Raw genomic sequence first — 22,554 nt, 5'->3', positions numbered from 1 at the left:
CGGCAGCAGGAAGTGGTAACCACCTATGGGGAAATGAGGGTTGTTCCTCCCTACCGAGTTGAGCAGAAGGGGAACCATAGTTGAACCCTGTTCCCTCCCCCAGCAAGGGACCTGCCTGGAGGGAAGGAAGGCCTAAGGCTGGCTGCAGAACTTCCCACTCCAGTTTTCCAAGCTCCTTAAGCCTCTCTCTGGGTTGGGACTTAGAAGGGGAAGGACTTTACGGGATGTCCAGGGAGGCTGGGGGAACAGGCAACTCAGGGGGAGGCCCAGCCCAGAGCAGCTATGGTGTACTGTCCACTGCTGTTGAGGGCCAGTGGAGACCAAAGACTGCCTTTTGGGGGCGGAGACGGCAGGGGGTGCCAGTTTGCTTGGCATTTGGTAGCTGCTTGGCGGCGGCGGGGCGCGAGCTCAGAAGGAGGGAGCCCCCGGCGCAAAGTCCGGCCAGGAGCGCCCCGCCCCGCCCCGCCGGGGACCGCGCAGGGGGCGGGGCGGGGCGGGGCTGGCGCAGGGTGCTGGCTGTGGCGCCCCAGGTCCCAGCGCCCGGCCGCTTGCCGCCGCGTGGGAACAGCGGGCTCGACGGCGCGGCCGCCCAGCCGCCATGGCGGCGCACGGGAAGCTTCGGCGGGAACGGGGGCTGCAGGCCGAGTACGAGGCGCAAGTGAAAGGTGAGAGGGGCGGAGACCTCCAGTTCGTGGTGGAGCCCGAAGCGTCCTCAGGAGAGAGGCGGAGGGAGCCCGAGCTCCTGCCCGCGTAGTGGGTCCCTTCGCCCTGAGCACCCGCCTGTGTCAGTCAGTCTGCCCGAAATGGGTCTCCCTGCGCCTCACCCAGGGAGCAGTGAAATCCCTGGTGGCCCGAGGGAGGGGAGACTGGAAAGGTGGCATCCCCGCTAGAGTGCTTCTGGCCACCTTGACTGCTGGAGGGTGCTGCGGGTAAGAGCGTCGCGTGAGTAGCTTGATTGGGTTGGTGGTCACGTCTCCCTAACACCATCCCAGGTCCCAACACTTTTGCCTCCCTTTGGCATCGAGTGAGCTCAGGTGGGGGCGGCTGCCTCTGGGTCAGGCTGGTGCTGTGAATCTTGGCTTGGGAGAGTGAACAGGGCTGGTTTTACAAATGAAACCTCTTCTGATAAACACTCTGTGCAAATCACATGCAAATCAGCTTTGCAAACTCTCAGCGACAGTTTCTATTAATTTAGGGCATGGTAGTTCTTGCAAAGGAAAGAAGACAGCATGTAAGGGCCAGCAGTTCCCTGCTGCTTTCCAGTGCCTGATCCTCATATCACTCTCTGTCACCCCAGTTTACCTATTGTGGTAACAGCCCTGAGAGGTACTGTGACTTTCCATGGGCACACAGCACAATAGCTCTCAAGAGGTAGATTGAATGACCCTTGAAGTGTCTTCCAACCTGATTGTGGTGGTTCCAGTATAATTATTCAATGCAAGCAATATATACCAATGTGTGCCCTAGTCCTTCCACTCTGGGAGAGGCCACCTGGTGTCTAGCATCAGCTCGAAGTGATTTCTGAGTGGGTGAGCCTTCACCACCTCTCAGTAATCCTCATCCTACTCCTTCAAAATGTCATGAAACTGAAGAACTTTGAAAACTCTTCAATATGGGTCAGTTATTCACACTGAAAAAGTGGAGTTTTGAGCCAGACTCTCCCCCCACAAGTCTTTCCAACCATGGTAGACAAACAGGGTCCCTGTCTTGACACCCTAAATTCTGAAAGATCAGCATAACCGTGGTTTGGGAGGCCATCTTTTCTTCTACTTCTCTTGTCAGCAGAAGTGAGAGCGAAGGCCTTGCTTACAGGAAGTGCTGATGGGGCCCAGGCTCAGCTTTGTATTTCAAACATATGTGATTCTGGATTCAGTCCCTCCTTTTGCCAGATGTTTTGTATACATCTGTTTTGAGTCAGACACTAGGAATATGATGCTGTACAAGAAAGAACCAGTTCCTGCCGCACATGTTTCATGGGTCCAGTAGAGGAGACAAATAGTAAACATCCAGTGCACAATTATTTTCAATATGATAATAACTATAGCAAAAGGGGATGGGATGGGGCCAAACCTTGCTTGCGGGAAGGTCAGGACAAGGTCCTCTGAGTTGCAAGCTGCATGCTCTGATAGCACAGGCTAGAGGCTGGGGGCTAGGCACCAGTTCCTTGTACTCTTGTGGACTTCAGATGCAGTTGGCTTGCCATTTGTGGCTACTTGACACCAGCCAGTGTGCATGTCTGGATCCTGATGGGGTGTGATTTTCTGATCAGTTTTTGCTGGTGGCAGCAAAGAATAAATGCAGTGCTGTGGTCGGCTGGTCCATTCAGCACTGTTCAGTTGTGATAGGTCCCCAGGGAACATAGTCCTCCCAGAGGGCAGGACAGGTGCTAGAGGGAAGGCGAGGCCAGCTGGGTCATTGAAAACCTTGCTTGGAATGCAGTTAAATTTACTTCTATTCAAAAATTTTATCCTGCTTAAATGAAAACTCTCCTGGTTGAGCTCATGGCATTAGTGCCTACATAGTGCACATCAGCCATGGAGATTGGCTGAGATGGTTAAGCAGGAGGTTCCTTAACCATTGCCACTAAATTACATGGCATCATGCTGTGAGCTCTGGCCTATTCTGTACTGGCTTCACTGTTGGGAAGTCCTCCCCACTCCAGGCTTCCACTTGCCCAGCTTGACCCCTTGGTAGAAAGAGAGTGCTCCTGCTCAGTAATTTCAGTGAAATAAATGGTCAGGGTTATGACCCCTGGGCCCTTCCCCAAGTCAGGCCAGTGGGAGTGGTGTGAAGGACTGAGGGATAGTGACACATGCAGTTGATTCTGGGGCTCCAGGGAGAGAGAGGTTGATCCTGCCCAAACCTGGGGGCTGAGGACTGGGATGGGACATTTTGCAAGAGGAAATTGGAGGAGATAAAGATGCCTGGGCAGGTGAAACCCACCAAGGCCGCTTGCTCCACAGGCCCTGGGAAGTCACTAGAAGCACAGAAACCCACCTGTACCAACCTGTTAATAGTGGAGTCTTGTTGGACAGCCACTTGAGGCCTGCCATTTTTTGCCTGGGCTAGTGCAGTAGCTACCAGCTAGGCTCCACATGGCGGCCAGAGAGGGCCCTAAAAATGAAACTCCCCTCTCCCTCAGGTCCAGCTGGAAATCCTCCCTGGACCATGGGCTCTGGGAATCTGCCCACCCCACCCCCACTCCTGCTTCTCAGACTTGCCCTCTGACCTTGCCTTGTGTGTTTTTCTTCTCATCACCTGTTGTTCCTGGACATTCTAGGATGAATGTGTCCTTTTGCTCTCTGTCCCCTTGCTCTAATCCCAGCTCCAGGAGGGCTGGCACTCAGTCCTCTTCACCATTGTATCTAAGATGTGTCTGCCACAGAATGGGTGGGAAATCACATTCTTCTGAGTGAAGAGATGAATTAGTGTCCTGCCCCTGCACGAACAGACACTGGTGCAATGGCAGCCAAGACAGTGACTTTTTTTGCTCAGGATCCCTAGTGTCCACCTGTACATTCCGTGGGGGCAGAAGTGCAGCCAGTGAGTTGCTTAAGTTTTCTGTCTGTGTGGGGGAAGCAGCATTGCCCAATTGAGCCAGCGATAAGCTGTCAGGAGGCCAGCAAGGGGGCCCCCCGGGGTGTGTTTCTCCTCTTTGCAGGGGTGGGGAGAAGCCCTGGGGTGGGTGATCCAGAGTAGGATCTGTCCCATCACTTATCAGCCTGGATCAGCTAACCATTTGCTATGAGGCTGCCCTTTCCCCTGGAGCTCAAGGACAGGGCTCCCTGGCCGCTGAGGCCATGAGTTCATTGGAGGCTTGACAGAGTGCCACAGCAGTCTCACCCCTGAGCAGCTCCATGTATCTGTGTGTATCTGTTCAAGAGAAGCTGCAGCGCTGGAATCCTGGGTGCCTGAGGGGAAGGAAGTGGCAGGGGAAACCATTGGGGGCTTTCCAGCAACCAAACAGGGATAAGAAGCCAAATTGAAAGGCGCCTGGCTGGCAATGGGGCAAGACGGAGCTGAAGTGGCCCTGTATTCTGCCAGTCATAGATGGCTTCAACCTTCCTGGAGCTGCCACGCTTGCCTTCACCCCTGGGCCTTTGCATGGCTCTCCCCTCTTGCTGGGACACTCCTTAGCACAGAGCTCCCTGCCCACGGGAGGCTTCCTTGAGCCCAGCTTCTTCAGGGCTACCTCTTCCCTCCTCTCAGCTTTAGTCTTAGCCTAGCCCGGGCATGCACGAGGTTTCTGGGCAGATGAGGTGGCCACACTTGCTGGCCAGGCCTGAGCCATGGTCCCCTGCAGAGATGCGCTGGCAGCTGAGCGAGCAGCTGCGCTGCCTGGAGCTGCAGGGCGAGCTGCGGAGAGAGCTGCTGCAGGAACTGGCCGAGTTCATGCGACGGCGCGCCGAGGTGGAGCTGGAGTACTCCCGAGGCCTGGACAAGCTGGCCGAACGCTTTGCCAGCCGTGGAGGCCGCCTGGGGGGCAACAGCCGGGAGCAGCAAAGCTTCCGGTAGGTGCTGCACTGGACGAGATGCCATAACAGGACCCTGGAGCCAGGCACCCTGGTCTGAGTGCTTCTCTACCCCCAGGAAGGAGCCGTCCCTACTGTCCTCCTTGCATTGCTGGGCTGTGTTGCTGCAGCAAACACGGCAGCAGAGCCGGGACAGTGCGGCCCTCAGCGAGGTGCTGGCCGGGCCTCTGGCTCAGCGTCTGAGTCACATCGCAGAGGATGTGGGGCGCATTGTCAGGAAGGTAGGGTTCATGCCCTGGGCTATGTGAGGTTTGGGGGCCATCAGGATCTAGCAGGGGCAGCCTGTGGGGGCTTGATCTGGTGGCACTGTGGCTGGAAGCACAGGAGGCCTGGTGGGTATTGGGCAGGGGGACCTGTGTCTCAAGCCAGGCTTGTGCCCAGCTGAGCTGGGGTGGTTCATCCAGGACTGTGGTGGGTGCTATGGTTACTCCCCCCTCCACCTACAGAGCAAGGACTTGGTGCAACAGCTGCAGGATGAGTTGCTGGAAGTGGTCTCAGAGCTGCAGACGGTAAAGGATGGGGCAGGGGCGAGGCCCACCCCAGTGGCCCAGGGAGAGACACCAGTTGAAGGCGAGAACATCCCCAAGCTGTCACATCTCCCCAAATCAGGCTAAAGGAGAATGTGGTGCCCAGGGGAGACTTGAATTTGGGGGACTGTGGGCAAGGCCCCTTCTCAGCTCTGGGGATAAGGTGGTTAGACTAAGTGCTCATGTGGAACTGCCCAGATCCCAGGTCCAAGTCCCAGATGGGCTGGGATGGGGAAGGAGCTGGCTGTGGCCAGGCCCTTCAGCAGGGCTGCCTTGCCTGGGGCCTCCCTGCAGGCCAAGAAGACGTACCAGGTGTATCATGTAGACAGCATGAATGCCGAGGCGAAGCTCCGGGAAGCTGAGCGGCAAGAGGAGAAGCGGGCAGGCCGGAGTGCCCCTGCTGCCACCACCACCAGCACCACCTCTGAGACAGGGCCACTCCGCAAGAGCTCCCTCAAGAAGGGGGGAAAGCTGGTGGAGAAGGTGGGCCTGGAGGGTTCCTGGCCTTCATCCCTGCAAGCCTTTGGCTCTTCCTGGGATCTGCTGGGGGGAGGGGGAGCTGCAGGCCTCCAGCAAGTGTCTTACCTCCTGTAAAGGATGGATTCTGGCCCAGTCACCTGTCCCTGGTTCTGAAGGGTTCCCCAAGCTAGGGGCAGAAGTGGCAGGACAAAGCCATAGGGATCACATACAGAAAGCTCCATGGGCCTGAGACACAGAGGGGGAAGGACAGTCACAGGACCCAGGATAGCCCAATGCAGTTCCCCCATGCTCCAAGCTGCCCCCGCCTCCATATCCCTGCCAGAGTACAGAGAGCTTTGGTGTTGCCAGGGCTGGGGATCTCTCCTCCCAGCCATCCCATGAGATGTCAGAGGGGTCAAAAGACTCAGGATGAGTGATAAAGTGACATGCAAGGAGAAAGGATATTCGAGGTGATCTCAAAGAGAGAATGGGAAGGGTGTGAAATGCCAGGAAGGAGGCCCCATGCTGGCTGGGACTGAGTGTACTGGTCTAGTCCCTTCTACACAGTATGTGCCTTTTCCTCTTTTCAGTCCCCCTGTTGGGTCCAAGTGGAATTTCCTGTGTATCCTCCAGGTCCTCCCACCCTAGCTCCCACCTCCATTATGGAGGGTGGATGTTTGGGCCTTTTATTTATTAGATATCTGGTGTGTTGTCCTCCCCCTTGGCTGTGAGAAATGACAGTGAAGCAGGTCAGGGCCTAAATAGAGGTGACAGGCAGATTCACAGAGGGCTAGTGGGATGGATTAGAAGTAGCTGGTAAAGAACTGGGAAGTCAAGTCAGGCTCAGCTGGGCACCCCAAGGTTGGTGGGTCCAAGCACTGATCCCTGAGGGTTAAGGTGTTGCAAGGTAAGGAGGGAAAGACAACTTGCTAAGGGACTTGCCCGTGGGACACAATGGGAGGTGAGTCAAGGGGGCTATATGGAAGACTAGAGATGGGGGTGGGCTGGGGAATGCATCACCCCTGTGTACCCCATTGTTTTGAGCAGCGGCAGGCCAAATTCTTGGAACACAAACTCAAGTGCACCAAGGCACGCAATGAGTACCTGCTCAGCCTGGCCAGTGTCAATGCCGCCGTCAGCAACTACTACTTGCATGATGTCTTGGACCTCATGGATGTGAGTCCTGGGCAGGTGCATGGGTGGGAGGAGTCCCATACACTGGGGCTCAAGGGCCATGGCTCTAGGCCCATCTGAGTGTCCGCTTGCTTCTCCACAGTGCTGTGATACAGGCTTCCACTTGGCCCTGGGACAGGTGCTCCGGAGTTACACAGCTGCAGAGAGCCGCACCCAAGCCTCCCAGATGCAGGGCCTGGGCAGCCTGGAAGAAGCTCTGGAGGCCCTGGATCCTTCAGGGGACAAAGCCAAGGTGCTTGAGGTGCACTCAATGGCTTTCTGTCCCCCACTGCGTTTTGACTACCAGCCACATGAGGGTGATGAGGTGAGGCTCATGTGACCCTGCCATTAATGCCCCAAGTATGGTTGCTAAGGGCTTTGAGTTCTCTGGTCTTCATTTTAACAGGCCAGTTGCAGGATTTGCAGGATTTGCACTTTGCCAAAGAATGGAAGCTTGAGCTGGGGATATAGCTCAGTTGGTAGAGTGCTTGCCTTGCATGCACAAGGCCCTGGATTCAATCCCCAGCACCACCTGGTCCTGATAGCTCAATTCCTTGTTCCATGGCCTCAGGGTACATGCACCTTACTCAGGGGGCACCCACAAACCAATGCACACCACTTGGGCGAAGGCATGTTAACTTTGTTACTGGGTGCTAGGTAGCTTTCCATGTACTCTCTATGTAGAAAATTTTTCATAAAATTTTTTTGGGGGGGCTGGGGATGTGGCTGAAGCGGTAGTAGCGTGCTCGCCTGGCATGTGTGTGGCCCGGGTTCGATCCTCAGCACCACCTACAAACAAAGATGTTGTGTCTGCCAAAAACTAAAAAATAAATATTAAAAAAATTTAAAAAAGATTTTTTTTGGGGGGATACTAGGGATGGAACCCAGCAACATTCCCAGCCCTTTTTATTTTTATTTATTTTTTGAATTTTTTTAATATTTATTTTTTAGTTTTCGGTGGACACAGCATCTTTATTTTATTTTTATGTGGTGCTGAGGATCGAACCCAGTGCCCCATGCATGCCAAGCGAGCGCGTTACCGCTTGAGCCACATCCCCAGCCCTTTTTATTTTTATTTTGAGACAGAGTCTTGCTAAGTTATTGAGGCTGACCTTGAACGTTTGATCCTCCTACCTCAGCCTCCAGAGTCACTGGGATTACAGGCATGTGTCACTGCACTCAGCATAAAATAATGCTTTATTCTTGTTTTGTAGATATGTTATCTTCTTGAATGTCTGTAAACCAGTTATTAATGTTTTCTCAACATTATTCTCTGTTCCCTGGATTTCCTCTGTTTTCTTGAAGTTTTTTAAAAAGATTGCTTTGGTCATTGTCTTCCATTTTACAGCTTCCTACAGATACCCGGCCATTCTTAACTGTCAGTTCATAGTAAGAGGAGGCACTGAGGGCTAGAGCCCATATTTCACATGTGTGAGCAGAGCTTCTCAATAGTGATTGTTCCCCTCTGGTGACTGGATAATCCCTAAGTAGTGGGGATCTGTGGACTTTTCTTCCTGGACTGGCCAATTCCCCTGAGCAGGAGCTTTTCTGGCCACTGTGCTCTGGGGACCTCACTTGAAGGAACCCAGATGTAGCTGCATGCCCCCAGCCAAAGCCCACCAGGAATATCTCTGTAGTGGCCACTTTGGGCTTCTTGCTTCTTGCTGTGAGGAGACTTACTCCATGGAAAATCAGGGGCTAGGCATCTCAGGGAGAGGTGTGGAAAGGACCAGTGGCATTGGGGCATGCGTTAAGGGACTTGGGAAGCCTCTGAGGAAGCAGCACTTGGCTGTGCATTGAGTGCTGTCAGAGAGCAGGGCTAACTACGTGATCTAGTGACTTGATAAATTTTATCAGGAAGGAGGCAGTAAAAGGAGGATATGGCTGCTATTGTGAGGAAGCAGCAGTCACTTATGTCGGCAAGCACTGAGGGAGATTTTCTGGCATGGACAAAGTCCTTGCTTTTGTCTTGTTTGCCACATGGAATTCCAGGGTGGGCTTATTTGTGTCTTCACTAAGTCATCAGGATGCAGTTTCATCCTTCCTCATCAGCTGTGATTAGTGTCCCTGAGTCCAGAGAGGAAATGTCTAGTTTTCTGCTAATTGTGTGGGTTTGGGGAAGGAGCCAATGTCAGTGTTTCCTAGGACCTAAGTAGACTTTTTTTTTTTTTAATTGTGGCTGCTGAGGCAGGAGGATCACAAGTTGGAAGCCAGCCTGGGCAACTTAGTGAGATCCTGTCTCAAAAACAAGAGGGGTGGTGTTGGGGATGTAGTTCAGTGGCAAAGCACCTCTGGGTTCAATCCATAGTACTAGGAGAATAAAAGTAAAAGGTACAACTTAGTGGTAGAGCACCCCTGGTTTCAATCCCTAATACCACAAAAAAGTTGTGGTAAAATATCCACAAGATCAAATTTTACCATATCAACCATTTTTTTTACCTTTTGTAAAAATTTTTTTTTAAATTAATTAATTAATTTATTTATTTATGTGGGGCTGAGAATCAAACCCAGTGCCTCACATATGCAAGGTAAGTGCTCTACCACTGAGCCACAAGTCCAGCCCCTTTTATTTTACCTTTATCTTATTTTATTTTTCATTCTAATCTGTTATATATGACAGCAGAATGCATTACAATTCATATTATACATATAGAGCACAACTTTTCATGTCTCTGGTTGTACACAAAGTAGAGTCACACCATACATGTCTTCATATGACATGTACTTAGGGTAATGATGTCCATCTCATTCCACCACCATGTCAACCATTCTTTAAGTACACAGGTCAGTGGCATCGAGCATGTCCACAGTGTAGTATAACCATCATCACCACCATCCATCTCCAGACCTGTTCATCTTCACACACTAAAACTTTGGTACCATTAAACAAGTTCCAATTCTCCTCCCTGCCAGACTTTTCTGGATGCTTACATATTTATTTTATGTGTTTCTAAAGGGTTCTGGGGGATTGGACCCAGGGCCTTGTGTGTGCAAAGCATGTGTTCCACTTCCCTTTCAAGGGAATTCCTCACTTCCTAAAGCTTTTTCCTCCTATCCCCCCACATGCCCAGGAAGCAGGCTGCTCTTATACTGTCCAATTACAGTGAGTGATTTTTCTGTCCTCTCTTTTCCCCAGGAGAGATCTGGCTGGGCCTTCTTCTGTCTCAGGCCCCAGCCCTCCTCACTACCCTTAGTTTTAAATCAGCAGCTAATTGAGATATAGCATTTAGTCATTCAAAGTGTATCTTCACAGACTGCACAGCTATCTTTACCATCTAATTCTACAACAATTTCATCACCCAAACAGAAATCTTACCTGCACAGTCACTTCCCACCTGGGCCCCACCCCCAGCACCCCCTATGTACTTCTTGTCTCTCTGGATTTGCCTGCCCAGACATTTTAGGTAAATATATTTATATGATATGTGGCCCCCTTTTTTTTTTTTTTTTTAGTTTTCAGCGGACACAACATCTTTGTATGTGGTGCATGCCAGGCGAGCGCGCTACCGCTTGAGCCACATCCCTAGCCCTATGTGGCCCTTTTTGTCTGGCTTTTTTCACTCAGATAATGGTTGTAGCACAGATCAATACTTTATTCTTTCTTTTTTTTTCTTTTTTTTTTTTTTTGATACTGGGGATTGAACCCAGGGGTGTTTTACCGCTGAGCCACCTCCCCAGCACTTTTTAAAAAAATTATTCAGAGACAAGGTCTCACTGAGTTGCTTAGCACCTCGCTTTTGCTGAATCTGGCTTTGAACTCACGATCCTCCTGCCTCAGCCTCCCAAGCCACTGAGATTACAGGCATGCACCACTGCACCCAGCTTCATTCTTTTTTTTTTTTTTTAAAGAGAGAGTGAGAGAGGAGAGAGAGAGAGAGAATTTTTAATATTTATTTTTCAGTTCTCGGTGGACACAACATCTTTGTTGGTATGTGGTGCTGAGGATCGAACCCGGGCCGCACGCATGCCACGCGAGCGCACTACCGCTTGAGCCACGTCCCCAGCCCCCAGCTTCATTCTTTATTGTGGCTGAATGATATCCCTTTTTTTATTTGCCAGTTGATAGAAGCTTGCATTGTTTCCAGCTTTGGACTATTATGAACAATGTTGCCACAAACCTTTGTAGACAAGTCTTGGTGTGGATGGATGCATTCCTTTATCTTGGGGGAGATACCTCAACATTCTTCAGTTTAAGTGTCAAGGGCTGCTGGTCCCATAGTCAGCCACCAGGCAGCAGAAGTGTGTCTGGTTCTCCTAGGCCCTAGAGATCCTGGCACCTGCTGCCTGTTCCTACTGCTACTCCTGAGCTTCGTCCCCAGGCTCAGCCCTCAGCCTCTGGCACTGCCCTCTGCAGGTGGCTGAGATCCGGGTTGAGATGGAGCTGCGGGACGAGATTCTGCCCAGAGCCCAGAATATCCAGAGTCGCCTGGACCGACAGACCATTGAGACAGAGGAGGTATGAGTGGCTCAGTCCTGGGTGGGTACAGGGGTCTGGAGACTCTAGAGTCCTCTTGTGGGGTCAGCTGCTCTGCCACCAACCTCCCAACTGGCAGTGTTCTTCATCTGTCCTTCCTGCTAACTTGGACTTCCTGTCCTTCAGCTTATTCTCCCTGACTTCTTACTGTCCTGGTACTGTCCCCGCCTCAGGTGAACAAGACATTGAAGGCAACGCTGCAGGCTCTGCTAGAGGTGGTAGCATCAGATGATGGGGACATGCTCGATTCTTTCCAGGCTAGTCCTTCCACCGAGTCCCTCAAGTCCACCAGCTCAGACCCAGGCACTCGGCAGGCAGGCCGGAGACGGGGACAGCAACAGGAGACAGAGACCTTCTATATGACGGTGGGGCTGGGTGGGCAGGGGAGAGGCATGCAGGGCTGGGTACAGTTATGGAGACAGTTCTTAAACTTTGAGCTCTTCTTGGGGCTTCCAGAAGCTCCAGGAATATCTAAGTGGACGGAGCGTCCTTGCCAAGCTTCAGGCCAAGCATGAGAAGCTGCAGGAGGCCTTACAACGAGGTGGGCTCTGGTGCAGGCCCCTGCCCGTTCTTCCCCACCCCGGGGCTAGGAGCCACCCCTGCTCTCCTCTGCCCTGTCTGGACCCCCATCCAGCCCATATTACTCCCTGCCCAGAGGAGCTAACCCAACAAGGGTCCTGGCCTCTCTCCTACCCCTGGCCCTTTGAGCACCTGAGCTTCAGGCCATGCCTCCTTTCTCTGGGGCTCATTCAAGACTTCCTGGTCTGAGAGGCAGACCAGCATCTTCTTTTCCTCAGGTGACAAGGAGGAACGGGAGATGTCTTGGTGAGTCCTTCATGAAATGCTGGCTTCTTCTAAGGTTTCCCATCGCCTCTCTCCTTGGGGTCTAGCTCTGTTGCCCAGTCCCCTGTGGCCTAAATGTCTCAGTGGTTTCTGGAATAACTTGGGAGTTTCAGGGTCTGGTTGGGCTAGGCTGCAGCATCCTATTCCCCATGCCTGCGCCCCTTACTCGACTCCCATTCACCACAGGAGTCAATACACACAGAGAAAATTCCAGAAGAACCGCCACCCCCGTCCTACCTCCCAGTATAACCAGAGACTCTTTGGAGGAGACATGGAGAGGTTTATCCAGGTACTTGCTTTGCCCCATATGCTATCTGATTGAAGGAAGCCTGCCTGTGCTGGTCTTTCTTCAACTCTGGATCATCTTTGTGGCCAAGCAGCTGCTTGATCCCTGCATACCTATTCCTGACCTTCCCTGGGGGAAGTCAATTGTCCCTTTCTGGGTGGGCCTTTTCTAGGCCTCTCTGCTGGGCTCACCCATGGCCTTTACTCAACAGTCATAGGAATACAGAAACCTGGGACTATGGCACTTTTAAGGAGGAGATGTTGACAGATCCCCCACCCATGACTGGTATCAGTGTAGGATGCCCACAGGTCCCACTGTTGGCCCCTTGGCTATGGGGGGGGGTTCCTCGATAGTGAAATAGAGGAAGCAAGAGAGATCCCAAAAGAAGAAAGAGCTTGTGGGTACAGAGCATGCTGAGTCTTGTGGGCATGACTAGAATCCTAGTGACTTGGGAGGATCAGGCAGGAGGATGGCAAGTTTGATGCCAGCTGGGAAATTTAGTGAGACCCAGTGTCAAAAAATAAAAAAAGTTGGGGTTAGAGCTCAGTGGTAGAGCATCTTTGGGTTCAATCCCTAGTACAGAAGAAAAAGAAAAAACAAAAGAAGAAAGAGAAGGAACACTATCATTCACAATGATGTGATTATGTACATAGAGAATTCAAAAGAATCAGACTGTTTAAATGAACCAGTTTGAGTTGTGCAGTGTTACTTGATTCAAGGTCAACGTCCAGATTTTGATTGCATTTTGACATTCCAGCAACAAATAATTTGCAAATAAAATGCAAAGCACTGCCTAAAATAGCATCAGAAATATCAGACACTTAGTAGTGACTGTAACAAACTTAATAGAGAGAGACAGAAAGGTGGAATGCCAAGGTGGGTCTTGAGTGTAATACCCTCTGTCCCCAGAGCTCAGGCCAGCCTGTTCCCCTGGTGGTAGAGAGCTGTATCCGCTTCATTAACCTCAATGGTAAGCACACCCCAGCCCCTCCTGCGGCCTGGCGCCCGGCACCTGGAACCTCACATACAGGGCGACAGTCCTGAAACTGGGAGGGACTCTACCCACCAGGTCCTTGTCCTCCACAGGTCTACAGCATGAGGGCATCTTCCGAGTATCAGGTGCCCAGCCCCGGATCTCAGAGATCCGGGATGCCTTCGAGAGAGGTGGGGAAGGCAGGCCAGGGGGGCAGAGGGGGCTCAGCAGGTGCAGGTGGCCTCCTCACCGTGCCCTGTTTCCTGTCCCTCCTCAGGAGAGGACCCTCTGGTAGAAGGCTGTACTGCCCATGACCTGGACTCAGTGGCCGGGGTGCTGAAGCTCTACTTCCGGAGCCTGGAGCCCCCACTCTTCCCCCCAGACCTGTTCAATGAGCTGTTGGCTTCTGCAGGTGAGGCTGGGGCCTGAGGGTGGCCAGATGGGAGGGCCACCTGCTAGTGGCTGCGGCCCCACTCATTCAGCTCTCTCTTGGGGGTGGCCTTGGCCACAGAGCTGGAGGCTGTGGCTGAGCGGGTGGAGCCTGTGAGCCGCCTGCTGGCCCGGCTGCCTGGCCCCGTGCTGGTGGTTCTGCGCTACCTTTTCACCTTCCTCAACCAGTGAGTGCCTCTGGGGAGCAAGCTGGGGGTGGGGGTGGAGGGGACATCAACATGGAGCTCCCTGCCTGTGACCTGCATGTCCCCTCCAGCCTGGCCCAGTACAGCGATGAGAACATGATGGACCCCTACAACCTGGCTGTGTGCTTTGGGCCGACGCTGCTGCCCGTGCCTGCTGGACAGGACCCAGTGGCCTTGCAGGGCCGGGTGAACCAGCTCGTGCAGACACTCATCCTGCAGCCTGCACAGGTTTTCCCAGCCCTGGCCACACTGCCAGGCCCTGTCTATGAGAAGTGCATGGCGCCACCTTCGGCCAGCTGCCTGGGGTATGCTCTTGGTGCTGCCTGGGGGGTTCAGTGGAGGACAGCCCCCTCATCTGCCTTGCTCTGCTCTGAACCTCAGGGATGCCTTGCTGGAGATCCCTGTGGGGGAGAACGAGCCAGAGCTGGAAGCTGGGACCTCAGCTCAAGAGGATGGTGAGTGGAGAAGCTCACTTCTCTACTCTGTGAGGAAGTGAGGCCCCACCCTGTCCCCACTCTGGGCGCCCACTTCATTCCCACTCATACTGTCTGTCTCTTGTCCCCAGACCTGGAGGGGGTTGTGGAGGCCGTGGCCTGCTTCGCCTACACAGGCCGCACGGCCCAGGAGCTGACCTTTCAGCGAGGGGATATTCTGCGGCTGCATGCACGGGCCTCAAGTGATTGGTGGCGGGGGGAGCATGCTGGCGTGCGGGGACTCATTCCCCACAAGTACATCACGCTGCCTGAGGGGTGAGTGAACTGCGGCCTCAGGAAGGGTCCCATGATTTCAGCCTTGGCCCTCCTGGGCCTGGTGCTCAAGGTTGCCCTCTCAGCCTGGCCTGAACTGGGGGTATCCACACCTTCTCCACCCAGCTTTCTCAGGAAGTAGACACTTGTTCTTAAGGAGACAGTACAGGAATATGCAGACATCTCAGGCGTGACCCAGATCCTAGGCCTCAGGAACTTAGGACAGGCTGGATTGCTGCCTTCTCTCTTCTCTGAGCCAAATTTTGTAAATCTGGGTTGGGCCTAACCATGAACATTTGTGCCCACTTTTGGCTGGAACCCCAGCTAGGAAGGAGCATTCATATAGGCCCATCTCTTTCCTGCCCAGGGCTGAGAAGCAGGTGGTAGGTCCAGGGCCTCCTGGTCTTGGAGTTTACCCATTGGTGAGAAAGTAGAAGACAGCCCTTAGCAAGACCCTTCTGAGGGTCCTGCTTGCCCAAGGTAGCAGACATGGTGGCCAGAGGCTGCCCTCACCATGCCAGGCCAGGGGGGCTGGGCTCAAGTTTTGGCTACCTGGGAGCAGGGGAGTTGTCAGATGAGGGTCACTAAAAAGCACAGAATAAAGTCTGGCTGGCTTTGACAGGGAGAGACTATAGAGGAGCTTGGGGAGCACTGGGACCCACCCCTTTCCTTGGCCACAGCCCAGGGTGGGAGGAGCAACTGCCACCTTGGCTTGGGGACTTCCCAGGCCCTCCACTAGGCTTACTCTCTTTGCCCTGCAGGTCAGAGATAGGCACCCCACCTGATGCTGTGGACCCCTCTGGACACAAACGACACTGCTTGGTCCCAGCCTCCCCAGAGCGACATGTGGAGGTGGATAAGGTGAGAGTTAGGTGGCAGGTGGGGCAGCCCCTCTCCTGCAAGGTCACTGCCTCCCCTTAGGAACCCAATTCCTCCCTCCTGAGGTGAGGCTCCATCTCTGCTTTCTTTGGCCAGACAAGAGCCTAAAACAGAGCCCAGAAAGGGGCAGGAGGGCAAAGGGGATGGAGATGGGAATGGGAAGGACAAAGGGCCAGAGGCAGGGACGAGAGGGGCAGAAGACCCTGGACCTGACTGGGTCATGGGGCTCATTCTTGAACAGGGATGCAGCAGGGATAAGCTATCTAAGCTGGCATATGCGAGAGGCTCTTGGACAGGCTTCAAGGCTGGCATGTAGAGCCAGGCTAGGTGACAAACAGTGACATGGAAGGTGTTTGGCACACCACGGAAGATGAAAGGAATAGAGAGGCAGAAAGGGTCCTGGCTAGCAGCACAACCTTGGGAACACCTACCCCTGTTCACTTGTTCTGAAAGATGGGCCCTGTGAACATCTGTGGGCAGGGAAGCCCTGGGGACAGTCACTGAGCCCAAGGAGGAGACAGTACAGGAATATGCAGGCATCTCAAGTGTGACCCAGCTCCTAGGCCTTAGGAACCCAGGACAGGCTAGGTGGATCTGCAGAATAAGGAGCCTGGTGGCAGGGACAGGGGCTGGCTCGGGCAGAGCAGCTAGGAAGTCCCAGGGAAGGACACTGAGCTGGGAGTTTCCATTATGTTAGTGGCCCCAGAGGCCATAGACAGGGCCTGTGATCTCATCCAGGAAGAGTGGGGGTGAGAAGATGAGGGAGCATAGGGCCAGATCAAGGAATTACTGTCCCCAGAGGAGGCTGTGACAGAGACACTCAAAATGGTAGAAGGGAAACCAGTGTGGAGTGGTGGAGGCCAGGGAAGGAGGGGTGGCAGGGAGCCCCACTGGGAGGGGAGGGGCCCAGTGGCAGGGTAGGAGGGGCTCAGGCACAGGCTGGGAATCGGGGAGCCTTTTCTGGGGGAGCCCTCACTGGTTGCTTTCCCTTCCTTTCCTCTCTGCCAGGCTGTGGCACAGAACATGGACTCCGTGTTTAAGGAGCTCTTGGGGAAGGCTGCTGTCCGCCAGGGCCTTGGGCCAGCAGCTCCTGCCTCCACCAGCCCTGGGCCCCGAAGCCCAAAGCCTCTGGCCTGTAGCCGCCTCGGCAGGAACAAGGGTTTCTCCCGTGGGTCTGGGGCCCCAGCTTCACCCTCTGCCTCCCATCCCCAGGGCCCAGATTCAGCCCTCAAGCCACACTGACATGCTCTGGTGGAACCAGCGCAGGTCCTGCCTTACTCCAAGTGGCTTCCAGCAAGTCCACCATTCTCCCTAGGTCCTTTGCTTCTTCTCATCCCTGGCTAAGGGCCCTTAGGGAGGCAGCCAGGGAAGGAGGCTGGGGGCAAGCCCCTCTGCGGCTTTGCTGGGAGGACTCGTCAGTGGCTTTGGGTGGCAGGTGTTGGCAGTGATTCATAAAGAACTGTGCATTGATACCTTGATGGAGCCAGCTCTCTGTCTCTGGGGGCTGGGCAGGTTGGTACAAGGCCAGCCCCAGCACCTCCACTGGCAAGGAATAGCTTCTGCTGTGGGTGCCCTGGCACGGAGCTGTCCATTCAGGGGGCTGTATCTCCTGAGGACCTGTACCTATGAAGGCTTGGTTGCTTGCATTGTGGGTTCCAGACCCATGCATGTGTTGAGGGTCTTTGTATGTCTGTTTCTGCCTCCACATCCACTGTTACCCTAATGCAAGAAGACTCCCTCACCATGTGGAAAATAGCCAACTTTTATTAGGGAAGGACTAGAGAGATACAGACAGGAAGGTACACTGGCCCCACCCTGCTCCTTCCTCTTTGGCTCCTTGGGACCTCTGTGTTACCTGGAGGGCACTTTCCAGGGCACAGGTCACCTGCCACCCCCAGGCCCTGGGATCCTCTGCCCTATCTAGTCTCTCCCCATGCCTGGAACAAGGAGCTAACGTAAGGGACTCTCACAGTCTTGGAGCCTGAAAGCCTCTTTGTATACAGTGAGTCCTAGAGGAGCCAGCCCCAGAGGCAGCTGAGCTTCATGGAGCTTTTGGAAGGAAAGTGCCCACTGGCTCCTCAGGAGAAAGTATCTTTGGCCAGGGAGGAGCTGGCAGTGGCACAGGACTCGTCTTGGGGCCCCAGGCTGGGTGGGGCCTGCACCCGAGCACAGCAGAGCAAGCTGCGCAGCTCTGAGGAGACGCTGCTGCTGAAGGAAGCATAGATCCAGGGGTTGGTACAGCTGTTGAGGCTGGCCAGCAACATGAGCAGCACGAAGGGGGGCCCTGTGGAGGCAGAGTCCAGGTTGGGGCTCAGGGGTCTGGGACAGGTGGGATCCTGTGTACCTGCTAAAGGCTACCAGTGCACACAAGCACATGCTTGTGGCCCACTGTCGGGTGTGGGTATGGGTAGAGGACCAAGTTCAAGCAGCCCCCAGAGCCCTAGCCACAGCTACACCTACCTTCCAGAGGTGCCTCTGGGTCCCATGCTGCCCACAGCTGCACAAGGAAGAAGGGTGCCCAGCATAGCACGTAGACGATCACAATCACCAGTGTCATCCTCACAGTCTTGGCCATGGCTGCTGACACCCGGGCTCCCTCTCTGGGACTGCCTGTCTGGTGCCTTCTGTGGCGCCCCCCAGCCCTTTCTGATGGCCCTGGCACCAGACTGGCATGAATCTCCCGGAAGATGAGAACCTGGCAAGCAGCAATACCCAGGGCAGGTGCCACAAACACCATCAGGGCAATCCAGGTGACATAGGCACGAAGGCCCCAGGGCTCTGCAAAGCGGGCCCAGCAGTCGAAGACCCCGCTGCCATCTCCCACATCACGCTGGGCAAAGATGAATAGCTGAGGCAGGCTGAGAAGAAGCGAGAAGGCCCAGGCCACCAGCACTGGCCGGTTCCAGCGAGCCCCACCTCCATGGCGGTATGCCAGCATGGGGCGGCAGATGGCGCGGTGGCGGTCTAGCGTCATGGCCAGGATCATGTAGGAGGAAGCATACATGCCCACCATCTGCAGGTACTTGACGGCCCGACACAGGGCATCAGGCCCGCGGAAGCGGTCGGTGGCATCCCATGCCAGCTGGGGCAGCACTTGAAATAGAGCCACAGCCAGGTCTGCTAGGCACAAGTGGCCAATGAAGACGTGCATGGGTGCCCAGCGGCCGCGCCGGCCACGTCGTACTAGGGCCCCCAGTACCAAGCCATTGCTCAAGGCCACAGCCACAAAGACTGTGGAAAGTAGGGCCAGTTCTGCCCGGGCTAGCAATGGGTCCCTGGTGTCCAATGACTCCTCCCGGCTGCCGTTGCTTGGCGGGCTAAGTGGAGAGAGGGGCCCAGGCACAGCTGGGCAAGGGTGGGAGGAGAGGCCAAGTTAGAAAGGGTGCCATGTAGGGAACTCAGGCCAAGGAAATTTCCACCACATGCTAGAGCTGGTGGCCTGGGCAGCTGGCACCCTGGACCTCCCCTACTGCCCACTTTTTGGCTCCCAGCAGAGGGAACTCCTCCAAGGAAGCCTCATCTGTGGGGAGTTGTACACATGTGGTCCCGAGGGAAGGGCAGCCTCAGCCCAGGGAGTATGTATGACCTGCCCTCCTCTCCCTCTCCTCCTCCCCTGAGGCATTTCTTCCCACCTGCCCCAAAGAGACAGCAAAGGAGCTCTTTAGAAAGAGGGGCTTCTTGGTTTTATCAAACCCACCCAACTCATCCCTGTGGGGGTGTGCAGGGGCCCAGCCTTACCGGAGGTGGTGGAGGCCAGCAGCATGGTGGGGCCACCGCAGGTGTCCTAAGTCTTTGGAGACAGGGCAAACTCTGCCTCCACTTGAGGGGCCAGCCCTGATGCCCAGGTTAACTGTACAGAAGTCCTTAGAGAGGTGTCAGGGTAGCCGATGCCTGTCAGTGTGTTGGTGCCTGGGATAGGGGTCTGGTTTGTGCGCACTCCTGGGCAGGAAGATAAGAGAGAGGCAGTCAGCTAGGTGTTGAAACTCATGTCTGTCATCCCAGTGACTCTGAAGGCTGAAGCAGGAAGATTGCAAATTCCAGGCCAGCCTCAGAAACTTAGTGAGACCCCGAGTCAAAAATTAAAAAAAAAAAAAAAAGTTAAAAAGGCTGGGGACTGGGGATGTAGCTCAGTAGTAGAGCACCACTGAGTTCAGTACCCAGCACTCCCCCCAGAAAAAGAGGGAGGGAGAGAGAGAGCGTGCGTGTGAGGCAGTCACACAGAACAAACAGCCCAGGATACACCCAGGCAGCCCCTGAGACCTGGATTGGGGAGTGGGCATCCAAGCAGATTCATAAATCCTCCTGCCCTGGCAGAGGCCTAGAGAGTTTACCATTCGAGGGCTAGAGACTAGGCAGGAGGGACTAGGTATGCTGCCCCTTCACAACCCCTTACCTGGCTGGGCTCCCGGGCTCCTGGGCAGCTGGGCAGCAGCGTGAAGGTGGCCCAGGCGCTCAGATCTGTTCTCCATCGCCTGCCCCGCCCAGACCCAGCCTCTGGGAGTGACCTGCCCAGGAGAGGACTTCCTCCCCCTTTTCCTCCCCCACATGCCTCCCCTGGCCTCCTGCTTCCCTCCTCCCATTCACCAGGAAGTAGGTTCCTGGCCTCCAGTTTCCCTTCCTGCCCTCAGGCTTCCCAGATCCATCCCCAGGGCTCCTTCCCCGACTCCTCAAGGCCCTGAGGCTGCCTCATCCAGTCCCCCACTTGGCCTAGTGGCAACCTCCATTCATCCCACCTGCTCCCACCCCACAGAGCCCCCCTTCCTGGAACTTCTGGTCTGATAGTGCTGTGAGGGATCACCCATGTAGCACCTCACCTCCTGAATGGGTGAACTGAGATCGGAGATGGCAGGTCCTCACTCCTTTTCCCCAAGCCAGCTCCTGTTCCTATTTGGCCTCAGTGAGGAAGGGGTAAAAGCCAAGGGAATTCCCACTACACTCAGGGTGCCCCCCCCCCACGCATACACAGTCCCCTCCTTGTCAATTAGGGCTGGCTCAAGAGGAGGGACAGGAAGGGAGGGGTGGGGTAGGGGCCAAGTCCAGGCTTAATGTGCCCCTACAATATCCAGCTTCCTCCCCAGGGGCCTGTGGGAGCCAGGGACACCCCACCCACTTCCTGTAGCTACCTGCTGTAGAAGGAGGGGTCTTCCAATGGGGCCTCCATGCTGTTACCTGCGTTCCTCTTGCTTCTTCTCTCTCTTCTCTCTTCCACACGTACACTCACACACACACAATCATGTATATGACATCCACACACCCACCAGACAGTGTGTGACAGATACACACATGAATTCATATGCACATTTATGCATACACCACAGCCACTGGGGTGCAGGTTTCGATGTGGAGAGGTCTGAGAGGGGACTTTCCATGCCAAGGTCTTTGGATCCTCTCTCCTTCCCTCCTCCTCTGTAGCCAGGCCCCTGCAGCTCATAAGCTTCCCCTCTGCTCATGGCTCCCACTCTTTCCAGATGTCAGCCTACCCAGCCCAGCCCTGGCCACAGCCTGTCCACCCGCCCAGGACAGGCTCCTTTTATCCTGTTTTTCCTCTCCAATGACCTGCAAAGCTGGAGACCAAAACTGGCCTCTCATGGACATGGACCAGGCCCTGGTCCAGGGACCTTGCCAACAGCCAAGGCCTCCTCTTCCTGCCTGGTGACTGTTGTGGTGCTCTGGCTCCCCCGCCCCCAGCCCCAAGGGATAGAGGACATGTGGGGGGTGTGCACTTTGCAAATAGGCAAAGATGCACATGCACTCACCCCCACCCGTAGATCACCACACATTCACAAAACGTGTACACATGCCACGCAGCTCACATGTGCACACACCCACATACACACATACCACACAAGGCACACAGTACACACTGAACACACACACATGACAGTCACACTCACATATCCCACATGCATATTTATGTTTTTTGGAACCCTTGGCAAATCAGTTACAGAATGCTGACACCCCACCTCCAAGTACTTCCTTCCTGTCCTCATGTGCACCTCTCCATCAGCACCCCCACCCTCGGGTACTGGCCTTGGGTGGCCTCTGGAGATTAAGTATCAAGGAGACAAATCTCCTCATCATATAGACACCTCTTAACTGGCAAAGAGATTCAGGACCTTGGTCCCCTAATAACAGAAAGCAAGGCTCAAGTCCTTGCTAGGCCACTGCCCAGCTGTGTCAACGTGACCACTCAGCTTCCTGCTCCCCAGTTCCCCTTCTCCAAAGTATGAATTCAGTGACTGAAGTGTGGCCTGTCCTTCACTATCCACTGGTTTCCCAAGATCAGAGCCCTTCCTTCACTCACCAAACTGCAAGTGGCCCCACTGTGGACATGGAGGTGGAAAGACCCAGACCTGCTCAGGGAACAGGGGCCCGTGTAGACAGGAGTGGATGCAGGGAAGCCAGGAGAGCCTGGGGCCAAGACCCAGGTGCCCAAGGGAAGGAGGAACACAAAGCTGCTGAGAGGCTACATCCTGAAGTAGGAAGAAGTACCCCAACTGGGCCCAGGGGCTATGCAATTGCAGGTAGCCAATCCCATGTGGCAGTGGAAGGGATGAACGAGTTGTGCGTATAGCCATGATGAATGGATGTCACAGGGACTGGTGAGTAGCAGAATGAGAACTCCTGTCATTCAAACACTTGGGAGAGGTGCCTATGGAGGAAGGAGCAATGGATCAGAGGATGGATTAAGTGGGCACAAACAAATAAAAACAAGTGGGGCTGGGGTTGTGGCTTAGTGGTACAACACTTGCCTAGCATGCGTGAGGCATTGGGTTTGATCCTCAGCACCACATAGAAATAAATAAATAAATAAAGGTATTGTGTCCAACTACAACTAAAAAATATATTAAAAAAATAAGTGGGTGTGCGCATATGCTGAATGGCTGCAGTCAATGATGACAGTCTGAGGATGATTGTCCTGTTCTATCTAACCTGCATGGGAGAAGGCAGGGTCCCCAGCAGGGCACCCTCTTACTGGGCTGGCATGAATATAGTACTGGGGCAAAGGAAAGCAGATAGAGGCCTG

At 54.4% G+C, this 22,554-nt stretch overlaps 2 protein-coding genes across 7 annotated transcripts; one reads left to right on the top strand and one right to left on the bottom strand.

Moving 5' to 3' along the window:
* The first annotated feature begins 417 nt into the window (after positions 1–417).
* Positions 418–16,997, top strand: ARHGAP4 (Rho GTPase activating protein 4). 4 transcript variants are annotated; one of them, XM_081278223.1, is made up of 21 exons: positions 419–665; positions 4,304–4,511; positions 4,591–4,753; positions 4,979–5,041; positions 5,354–5,542; positions 6,566–6,694; positions 6,795–7,016; positions 11,046–11,147; positions 11,339–11,530; positions 11,622–11,706; positions 11,963–11,990; positions 12,195–12,297; positions 13,204–13,264; positions 13,381–13,458; positions 13,545–13,679; positions 13,779–13,884; positions 13,974–14,207; positions 14,284–14,357; positions 14,468–14,651; positions 15,410–15,509; positions 16,536–16,997. In XM_081278223.1, exons 1-21 carry the CDS (start codon positions 599–601, stop codon positions 16,767–16,769), a joined length of 2,757 nt encoding a protein of 918 aa, XP_081134349.1. In that variant the 5' UTR covers positions 419–598; the 3' UTR covers positions 16,770–16,997. The 4 variants fall into 4 exon arrangements, with proteins under 4 accessions (XP_081134350.1, XP_081134351.1, XP_081134352.1 ...); XM_081278224.1 differs by lacking the exon at positions 4,979–5,041 and having other exon boundaries at positions 418–665; XM_081278225.1 differs by lacking the exon at positions 13,381–13,458 and having other exon boundaries at positions 418–665.
* A 137-nt stretch (positions 16,998–17,134) lies between these two features.
* On the bottom strand, positions 17,135–20,975 carry AVPR2 (arginine vasopressin receptor 2). 3 transcript variants are annotated; one of them, XM_081278229.1, is made up of 5 exons: positions 20,651–20,975; positions 20,342–20,411; positions 19,266–19,466; positions 17,988–18,872; positions 17,135–17,811 (listed from the first exon to the last, which is right to left on the bottom strand). In XM_081278229.1, exons 3-5 carry the CDS (start codon positions 19,288–19,290, stop codon positions 17,606–17,608), a joined length of 1,116 nt encoding a protein of 371 aa, XP_081134355.1. In that variant the 5' UTR covers positions 19,291–19,466; positions 20,342–20,411; positions 20,651–20,975; the 3' UTR covers positions 17,135–17,605. The 3 variants fall into 3 exon arrangements, with proteins under 3 accessions (XP_081134355.1, XP_081134354.1, XP_081134353.1); XM_081278228.1 differs by lacking the exon at positions 20,651–20,975 and having other exon boundaries at positions 20,342–20,475; XM_081278227.1 differs by lacking the exons at positions 20,342–20,411; positions 20,651–20,975 and adding an exon at positions 19,921–20,170.
* Between the last annotated feature and the right edge of the window lie 1,579 nt (positions 20,976–22,554).

This window comes from Spermophilus citellus (genome assembly GCF_964194105.1).
Source record: "Spermophilus citellus genome assembly, chromosome: X".
NCBI classification, from domain to species: domain Eukaryota; kingdom Metazoa; phylum Chordata; class Mammalia; order Rodentia; family Sciuridae; genus Spermophilus; species Spermophilus citellus.
Note: the sequence above shows the minus strand (reverse complement) of the source record. Positions and strands in the feature narration are given on the sequence as shown.